The sequence below is a fragment of the Nannospalax galili genome, unplaced genomic scaffold (assembly GCF_000622305.1).
Source record: "Nannospalax galili isolate Female #2095 unplaced genomic scaffold, S.galili_v1.0 scaffold1191, whole genome shotgun sequence".
NCBI lineage: Eukaryota > Metazoa > Chordata > Mammalia > Rodentia > Spalacidae > Nannospalax > Nannospalax galili.
In genome coordinates, this window is record NW_008330570.1 from 968,543 (window position 1) to 978,386 (window position 9,844).

At 35.0% G+C, this 9,844-nt stretch overlaps 1 protein-coding gene across 7 annotated transcripts in view; it reads right to left on the reverse strand.

Moving 5' to 3' along the window:
• The window catches only part of Ncoa1 (nuclear receptor coactivator 1), a 306,946-nt gene that overhangs the window by 75,573 nt on the left and 221,529 nt on the right, over positions 1-9,844 (reverse strand). For all 7 annotated transcript variants that reach the window (XM_029553833.1, XM_029553836.1, XM_029553826.1 and 4 more), the window contains 3 exons: positions 9,632-9,809; positions 4,683-4,862; positions 2,773-2,868 (listed from right to left, as the gene is read on the reverse strand). In XM_029553833.1, the coding sequence (XP_029409693.1) occupies positions 2,773-2,868; positions 4,683-4,862; positions 9,632-9,809 (454 nt within the window). The remainder of the gene's footprint in view (positions 1-2,772; positions 2,869-4,682; positions 4,863-9,631; positions 9,810-9,844) is intronic.

Sequence of the window (9,844 nt, forward strand, 5' to 3'; positions counted from 1 at the left end):
GAAGTACCTTAGGGATAAATATTTCACTCTAAGCAATCAATTACCCTTTCCCACTCATAAATCAAGTAAGCTGGAATCTGTTACTTTTGAGGGTCTCTTAAGATCAAAAGTTATTTGGGGGTTCAGAGATTAATTTTCTTGGTTTAAATGACCATGGTTAGTTTTATTTATTTATATACATTATCAGGTATAGCTGAAGTGTTAATTTTAATTTTCTAATTTACAGAAATATGAGAATAAGCTGAAATGTACTACTCATAAACTATCTTAGTAACTTACATTAGTGCATGTGTGTGTGTGTGTGTGTGTGTGTGTGTGTGTGTTGTGTATACACATGATGTGTGTGTGTAGTTACACATACCACAGTGGAAGTCTTAGTGGTATTGGTTCTCTCCTTCCACTTTTACGTGGGGTCTGGGGATCAAACTCAGGCTGCCAGGCTTGTGCCAAGTACCTTTAACTCACTGAAGCATTTGCTGGCCCTTTTCCCAACTTTTAAGTCTCTTTCATTTCATTTCTAACACCCTGCAGTCTGACAAAAATCCTTCCCAAAATGTTTTCATTCTGGTGTCTCATAAAGCCCTTACTTGCTTTTGTTTTATATTAATCAATTATTGATACAAAGGCCAGTTTTCTTTTTCAATGGAACCTAGTTTTCTCCATATAAAATATTTCTGGTTTTTAGTAAGGGTTTGTTAATCCTTTTGCAGTGTTGTTCATGGAGGAAAATGGAAGCGAACATAGTACACGGTAGATTAAAAAAGGGAATGAAGGGAGGTGTAGTCTTGTCATGCTCTTAGATAGTCTCCTTAATATTTTCGAATATCTGTGCTAATTTACCACTCACCTTCTTTTTACGAATAACAATCAGGACTTTAAAAACACAAGAATAAAGCATATTACATAAGAATATCAGATTTTTGAGTCAAAATTGCTAAAAATAAAACAATATTATAAAGAATAATAAAAGTCAGAATGCATATTAAAAACTAACAAAGAATAAGTTCTGCTGAAATGATTTTTAAAATTTCTGCTCAAGACCCAGGTTCGAATCCCAGCACCCACATGGCAGCTAACAATTGTCCAGAACTCGAGTTCCAGGGGAATCCAAAGCCCTCTTCTGACCTCTGCTGCATTGAACATCATGGGTGCACTCACATACATGCAGGCAATACACTCATACACATAAAATAAAAATAATAAATAAAATAAAAAAATTCTGCTCACAATATATCTCTACTATCTACTTCTATTTTCAAGAGGTGACTGATAGAGATATAACTGTGTGATGTAAGGAGCTGGAAAGATAGCTCAGTGGTTAAAAGCACTGGCTGCTCTTGCAGAGGACCCGGGTTCAATTCTCAGCACCCACACAGTGGCTAACAACTGTCTGTAATTCCAGTTCTAGGGGAATCCAACGCCCTCTTCTGACCTCTGTGGGCACTGCAATGACACAGGTACACTTACATACATGCAGGCAATACACTCATACACAAAAATTAAAAATAATAAAATATTAAAAAATAACTGAGTGATGTAAAACCATGAAAACATGATAAATTAATGTGAAGATAAAATGAAATAATCTAGGAAAAAGACTTCAGAAATTGTAAACAACAGTAGCAATTTGTTCTTGATGTGAATCAAATCTTAAGCATAGCTTAAGCAATCTCCTGTTGCCTGTTTTGTAGCTCTACTGTCCATCTCTCTGCCCCACTAATCTTAGGGCTTTTGCAGTTGTTTCTTGAATCAGGGGCACCCATTGTGGACCAAGGCCTTTCTACATTGACCATTTTCAACACTCTTACTTAGGACAGTTAATACTACTTCATCCTTAGGGCTCCATGGTCTCAGTATTAGCTCAAACCTCAGATAGACCTTTAAGACTATATAATGTAAAACTGATCCTCAAAAATATACAATATGCAATTATAACATTCACTTTTTGTTTGTTTTGAGACAAGGTCTTGCTATGCTGCTATGTTTGTCCTATACATGTGGGCACAAGTGATCCACTTGCTCCATCGACCAAGCAGCTGAGACTACAGGAGTGCACAATACTGGCATCCATAATATGTCATGGATTTTTACTCAACCACGTATATCTTAAGCAATCACATACTGTGGCAACTACTTCTAGAGACTCAGTATGTATGTTCTAAATAAATTTTAAAAAAAGAACAAAGGAAAAAATTAGCCAAATACATTTAAAATTTTTTTACATTTATTTATTTTGTGTGTGTGTATGTATGTGTGTGTGTTTGTGCACATGCATGTTTTGTGCATGTGATGGGATTGGTTCTCCTATTCTGCCATATGGGTTCCAGGACCAAACTCAGATCGTATGGCTCATAGCAAGTGCCTTTCCCACTGAGTTCTCTGGACAGCCCCATCAAATACATTTAAACATAATAAGTTTAACACAGTAAGCCCACGATATTCATATCCACTTATAAATGTATAACACATTTACATCTTTGTCACCTTTCTTTAAACATTCTCTTCCATAATTATAAAAATAATTTATGATCAAACAAATATAGGCATGTGAATAGTTATGAAAACTGATCTCCACAGCATGATGTCCATGATAATGATTATAACATTTAAAAATGTCAATACTCACATGGCTATTTAAAATGCTTTCTACATAAGACTAGGAAGCAGAGGCTGAATATTACAGGCAAACATAACATTTTGGATATAATTAGTGTTAAGTGTGCAGTTACATTAATAATATCTACAGAACATTTTGAACTTTATAGTGAATACCTGTAGTATCTTGTTTGGTCATAAAGGATTCTACACCTGTAATAGCTGGAGGTCGAGGTAATCGCCGTGCAATACAAATTAAACATGACTGGAAATCTGTCCAAAACAAGAAGGAGAAATTGATGAACAGTGTGGAGAAATGTTTACATCTATTACTTAGCAGCGTTGATTAAAAATTTCATGTTTCAGGATTTATCATAATATCAGAATCATTTTGACATAATAGCACATTACAAATAAGATAGTTGGGAACCAAAAACTGGCAGTTCTAAGTAGAGAGTAAGTTAGAAAAGTTCTTCCCAGTGAATATTTGTACATAAACTTTAAGAGATTGCTGTATCTCATGTACTTGGATGTCAACAACCAAAAATAATGTTTGATTAGACTTAAGCAACACTATTTTTAACTTTATTTTTGTTGTTTTCAGGCATAGAGACTAAGCCCAGGGACTTATATATGCAAAGCACATGCGCTATCATCAGTCTCTACCAACAATGTTTTTTAAATTATGGTTTTGGAACTGGAGAGATGACTCAGTGGTTAAGAGCACTGGCTGCCCTTGCAGAACCCACATGGTGACTAACAATCATCCATAACTCCAGTTCCAGGGGATCCCTCTTTCTGATTTCTGTGGACATTACATGATATAGGTGTACTTACATACATTCAGGCAAAACACTCATACACATAAAATAAAAATAAATAAAATATAGTTTTATTGTCAATATCTTACATTTATTAGTACTTAATGCTGCAGATTATTCTCATAACCACTATAGAGATAATGATCATATAAGAAAAATAGCCTTTACTTCTGAAGTAGTAGTATTTTGTTCTTGATTCAGGACTTTTATGTAAGGAGTCATGGTCTCTGTATATACTATGCTGGTCTGGACAAGTGATTTTACTTTAGAGAGCCTAAGTAACACAAAATTAATTTAGGAGATTCAGTAAAGGGTGTAAGCTATTTATATCTATGAGTCTAAATCTCAACACAAGTGATTTTGATTCACTTGGTGGGACTCTCAAGTATGTTTATGTTTGTTTTAGTTTTTCAGAAAGGGTCTCACAACGTAGCTTAGGTTGGCTATGAACTTGATATATAGACCAGGCAATCCTCTTGCCTCCACCTTCCCAATTACAGAAATTACAGGTAAGTGTCACAGATTAGCAACAGAGAACTTTATGTTTTCAGTAGATACAGTTTTTGAAGTCCCATTTTTCAATTAAAAAAAAAGATGCAATATATAATACCACACAACTAATGACAAAACTTGGTACAGGTAATGTGCGAAAAATTTCCTGTTGACCATGACCTCCATTTCTTGGTAAGGTCTGCTACATGAATTGCTTCTAAAACACTTGTCTCTTCCCTTCTCTGGTCTCAAAAAAGAAAAGGAAGAAAGAAAGAAAGAAATAGAGTCTGCCAGGGTGGTACTTCTCCAAGAGAATGTGATTGTCTCCCTCAAATATACTAATTTACCAACAGTCTTTATAAGCAGAGATAAAATTTTAAATTACAACCTATTTTGCTCAAATGTCAAAGCAGTTAATTCATGATCCTTTTGGTTTATTTCCAGTTATGTTTTGGGAATGAGAAATTACTCCTGCAATTCCAGCACTCACTCATGAGGTTGAGGCATGAGACTCATGATATTGCTTCTAAGTTCCTGGCCAGCTGAGGCTACATAATGAGTTGAAGGCCAGGCTGGGATGTAAAATGGAATTCTATCTTTAAAAGCAAAACAAAGGAAACTATACACAGAAAAAGTATGTAGCAAACTGAATTGCTGCTATGATATAATAGTAAAGTAACCAAAAGTATTATCTGAAGAAGGTAGTGCATAAGTAATTCTCTCCCTGTTCTTTCAAGTCACAGATAAAACAAGAACTTAAAAATGGCCCTTTACCTTCTCCATCTTCTTGAATTGATTTTGGTTGTGACACGGTGAAACACTGCATTACTTCATAACGTTGGCAAGCTTCTTGGTTCTCAGTACCTGGTTCGTCTGGAGGGTGAATTAGCATTCTGCAGTTAAAAGTATGGCTATTTCGGCGTGCTGCCTCTTGAGGCCAAGGAACTCCATTTACTGTGGAAGCAAAATTGATTTATGTTCTGTGAATAAAGTAAGAAAAGCACAAATTCTGAAGATACAAAAAACATACTTCAAAGCATCTGGCTAGTTAGATACATTAAAAGACAGACATACCTTCTCATATCTAATTTTATCCTGAGTCATAGGGTACACCTACCAGTTAGAAACTGTAACATTTCCATAAAAATGTATATGATCTCCTCCCACAAATATATTAATTACTAACAGCCTTTATAAACAATTAGAGACAAAATTTTAAATTATGAGCTATTTTGCTCAGAATGTCAAAGCACTTATTTCATGGTCTTTTTTTGGTTTATTTCCAGTTATGCTTTGGGAATGAGATAATTCAAAACCACAGCTATATTGTTAAGCAGAAATATTCAGAGGTCATCCTGAGTCCTTAAAGGTAGGCTCTGCGTGCATGTGCACATTTTAGGGGCAGAATATTCAAAGTTTCTCCAAGGAGTCTGTGACTCAATACTTAGGTAGAAAGTAATGTTGGCTTCTTATAGCCATTTTCTGTATTTTATTAAATAATTTAACTAGTACTTTATATGCTACAATGCTTTGAATGTGGTAGGTAATTAATAAGTAATGTTAAAAAAAAACTAGCGAACAAATGTTACCTCCTTTAGTAGAAGAAAATTTAATTGAGTTGTAGAAAAGAGGTCTGTGTATTTCAAGTAAGAATCACTAGGTGGTAAGTCATAGCCAGACCATGGAGTTCCCAGATGGTCAGAGGGGTTTTAAAGTTACCCTCTCACCACTAACCCATTTTCCTTTTTTCCACCCTATTTCACTTTATAGCTACACAAGTAAAAGTATAGAAACTAACTTTATAAGTTAACTATATATAACTATAACTATATGGGCTAAGGAATTCTGCTTTTAGCAGGCTGTGAAGTCAGTCTTTACATTTGATTTCCAGCTGCTTCACCTTTAAAATAAATAAAGACATTATTTCTAAAGTCAGTTATACTCTAGAATTCTATAATTAAACACCCAGGATTTCTTGACTCTATAATTTCAACATCAAACTAGTGATTTTATAGAAGCAATCATTTCAGGTTCCCCATTACTACAAACATATACTACTCTCTTCAAAGAAGTAAGGTTTCTATTCCATTGAGGGAACAATGTAGGAAATATGGAGCTACAGATGACATTTTACATGCCTAATCTATTTGTATAGGATTTCTGGCCAGGGCTTTCTCCTCCTACTTTTGGAGCACACATAGGTTAAACAGTAGAAGGAAGTGGAGAGAATAAAATTAATGCAAAAATTAACATACTTACTCATTTTTAGAGCTCTCTTCTCCAATTAAAGGAAGTAATACAAAACATAATTAAGGTTCTGTTCACCACTTAGTTTGCATGATATTTACCCTGATCTTCTCTGTTATCAGGAACAGACTCAGCTTACTGACTGTATTGCAAAGAAAGCTACCTGCTAGATGATGCTAGAGGAAATTCAACTAAATATTTACTTACATTTAGTTCAGGTAAAAAGAAAGAGGGTAGAGCAAAGAAAAACTGGCAGAGGAGTGGCTAGAATCAGGCCAGCCAAGAGAAGAGATAGCAATGGGATGAAGGCACTTCCTTCAAGTTTAATTTCTTAACTTGTTACACCTAAAGTATAAGAAAGGCTTCTAAAAATTACTTGAGAATTTCAAACAAGCACGTGTGTTTTGATCCATCCACCTGATTCCTTCCTCTTCAATTCCTGCCCTATCTCCCCACCACTATTTCCTCTCAATTTCATGTGTTCTTTTTAAAAACTAAGTCAGTCCACTTAGTGTTGCCAGTATATGCAAGGGTATAAGGCCATTTACTAGAGCATGGGTAGCCTCTCAGGGGCCACATCCCTGACAAAAACTGATTTTCTCCCAGCAGCAATCAATTGCCAATAGCTTCTCAAACAGGGGTGGGACCACTTCCCCCTCCATGTTGGTATTTTGTCTAACTTGGCTTTGTGCATGCAGTCACAACCACCATGAGTTCCTATGTGCAACTTCTCTGCTATGTCCAGAAAACAGTTTTGCTATAGTTATCCAATGCCTCTGGCTCTTAATCAAGCTGCTACTGACTTGGGAGCTTCATTCTTACTGGTTAGTTTTCATAGTGATGGAAGGTGCTATGTGCGCTACTCAGGGAGAAAAGTAATCACCAGTCTTAGCCAGCTATGAACACTGAATGATATAATAACTGCCCTAATGAGATATACCTATTGGTGCAATAGTGGCATGTATGTTAGAGGACTAACCAAAAACTTTCTGACAGGATTTAAAGCTTGTTCCACAAGACAGAACTCATGCCTGGCACAATCAGGGTCAAGAATCTGTGACTAGCAAGTCATAGGCCTTACTATTATTATTCTGTCATAATATGGAATGACTCTTAAAGATTTATAGTTACAGATTAGTGCATCTCTCAGTTCTCATTAGAGAAGCTTCTTTTTGCAGTCAGTGGCAATTAACACAGAAATTCAAAACTGGTCAATACTCAGAGAATAAGAAACTATGGAGTACCCAAGTCCTACACGGGACATCTATATCACTTCCCATTCTCCCAAGGCTCATGGACCATCATGAAAGAGGGAGTGGAAAGATTGCAAGAAAGCATTTTGGTTAGTAAAAAATGTTGAGAACTGGTAACTAATTCTGGCAAAAACTTTATATTTTAACTATCATAACTTCTTAAATAAATAAACAAACAAATCTAAGATTACTTCCAAACATATTGAACCTTCCAATATATGCTGGTAAATATTTCAGATGCCTTTTCTATATCCACTTTATAGCATAATCTTCTTTTAAACATTAAGTATTAAAATGATTAATTTTCATGAAAAGATAAACATAAGACTTTGTTTTCTCTGTCAGATGGGAAAAGAATAGATTTAGACTAGAGATATACAGCTCTGACAAAACTCAGTATTTTGTGTGAGGGGGCACTTTATACAGCTAGAAAGTAGTTTACCTACTCTTTATTAAATTAAAAAAACTCATCACAATTCCTCTTTAAAAGGATAAATGTAACAGCTAATGTTTTAAAAATGATAACAATAAAATCAAAGTATTATAAAACAAACAGAAAACCTTTTTTGTTGTTGCAGTAATGGGCATTAAACTCAGGGTCTAACTGCTTGCTAGGTGCTTCCAAGGCTAGTGATCTAACATTGAGCTCAATGCTTAGCTCAAAGTTTTCTTAAAGGTATAAGCAGCCATTCAGCTGACATTTAAAAAAGAACTAAGATGAACTGAACTCTCCTATTGATGTTCTCTACAAAAATATTTGCCTTAACTTTTTGTGGAATAGACAAAGAGACATATTGTGAAACAACTAGACTATTCTTCCATGACATCAATTTCTAAACTAAAAATATAATCTAAAATACCAAGTAGTTTTAAATGATACATTATTATAGCTTCATCATTAATAAAATCAAAAACTCCAAACATTCAGATAAAATAATAGTAATAATAACTAAAACTTAAAGGAAATCCAATCAGGGAGTAGGATAAGCAACATTTGAACCCCCATCTTCCCTTGAAATAGGAGGCCTATAGGGGGTGGGTGTCAAGTGTGCTCCAAGGTCACACTGCTAGTAAGTGGTAGAGGGAGAATGTATTATCCATGACTGTTTTATATCAAAATGTCAGTGCTCTTAACCAGTACAGTATCTGCATCACTACGAACACTAATGCCATGAATTTATGAGAACTTCTTTCAATTTATTTTCAGACCTCAAGCTACAGTTAAAATTTCTCAAATAATTCTATGTTCACTAACATCTTCAACTTTCACAATATCTTAATATCTCTCAACTTATTTATTTTATTTTGAGACAGAGTCTCTTACTGCTACCCAGCATGCCCAGTTTTTGTAAGTAGGTTCTAGGGTACTGAATTCAAGTCTTCATGCTTGTATGGCAAACACTTTACTGACTGAGCCGACTCCCCAGTCCCACATTTGTCCTTTTGGACAAAATCTCTCATTGTATATGAAAAGCTTTCCATTTGCCAATTAAATGTACACTGACCACTGAAAACGAATCTACTTTAGAGAATAGGAATTCATTCACTAGGAATAATTGAAACTTGAGTGCTAAAAAGCTCTAGTATGAATCCCAAAAGTCAGGAAGTAAAGGGTGGCTTTTAGTCCCCTAGAGAATTAGTAGAAGTTCCCTGACTTCTAAAGTCCCAGCCTTGCCCTAAGGTGCAACTTAGTTGATAGAAGAGTTGCTACAAAGCAATCCCATTCATTCTCTTAGCTGGGCTTCTTCCCTGTGGACAACCCATCCCATCATATTTGGGACTCCTGAAAGTTGAAAGAACTTACATCCAAAATGGTTACATTTAATAGGCGTAAAACACAGCAATATACTCCTGCTTATCCTTCCCTTTCTCCTTTTATTTTCTTCATTTTTCTGTGAACAGGGTAGTGAGAAGGGTATACACTTGCCTCTTTCATACATATAATCACATTGGAAATAAAGGAAAATTTAAGCAGAAGTGTCTTACTGTAAGGCAACTAACTGCTCTGTCTCCCACTGCATGGCAATATACTGAAGATAAAGAGGCTTATCAACTATTTGATATATCTTAAGCTGAAACTACATTAAAATATTTAAACTATATTATTTTATATTATTAACTTGTATATGTTATAATACTAAGCATTAGAAAACAGTAATAAATATTATGAAAGGACAAACTAGAGAGAATTAATATTCTTATAAAAAACGAATTTTTTTCTACCTAGTGATTTGGGTAGCAGATTCTTGACAAATTCTGCATGATCTCCCACGTGCAGTATGCTGTAGACACTGGTATTCATTAATTCCTCCTGGTTGTAACCCAAGTAGCTGGTCACATTCTCTGACACAAATACAATTCTTCCTTCACAGTTCACAACAAAGAAAAATCCATCCAAAGCCTGCAATTCCAAAAAAAAAAAAAAAAAAAAAAAAA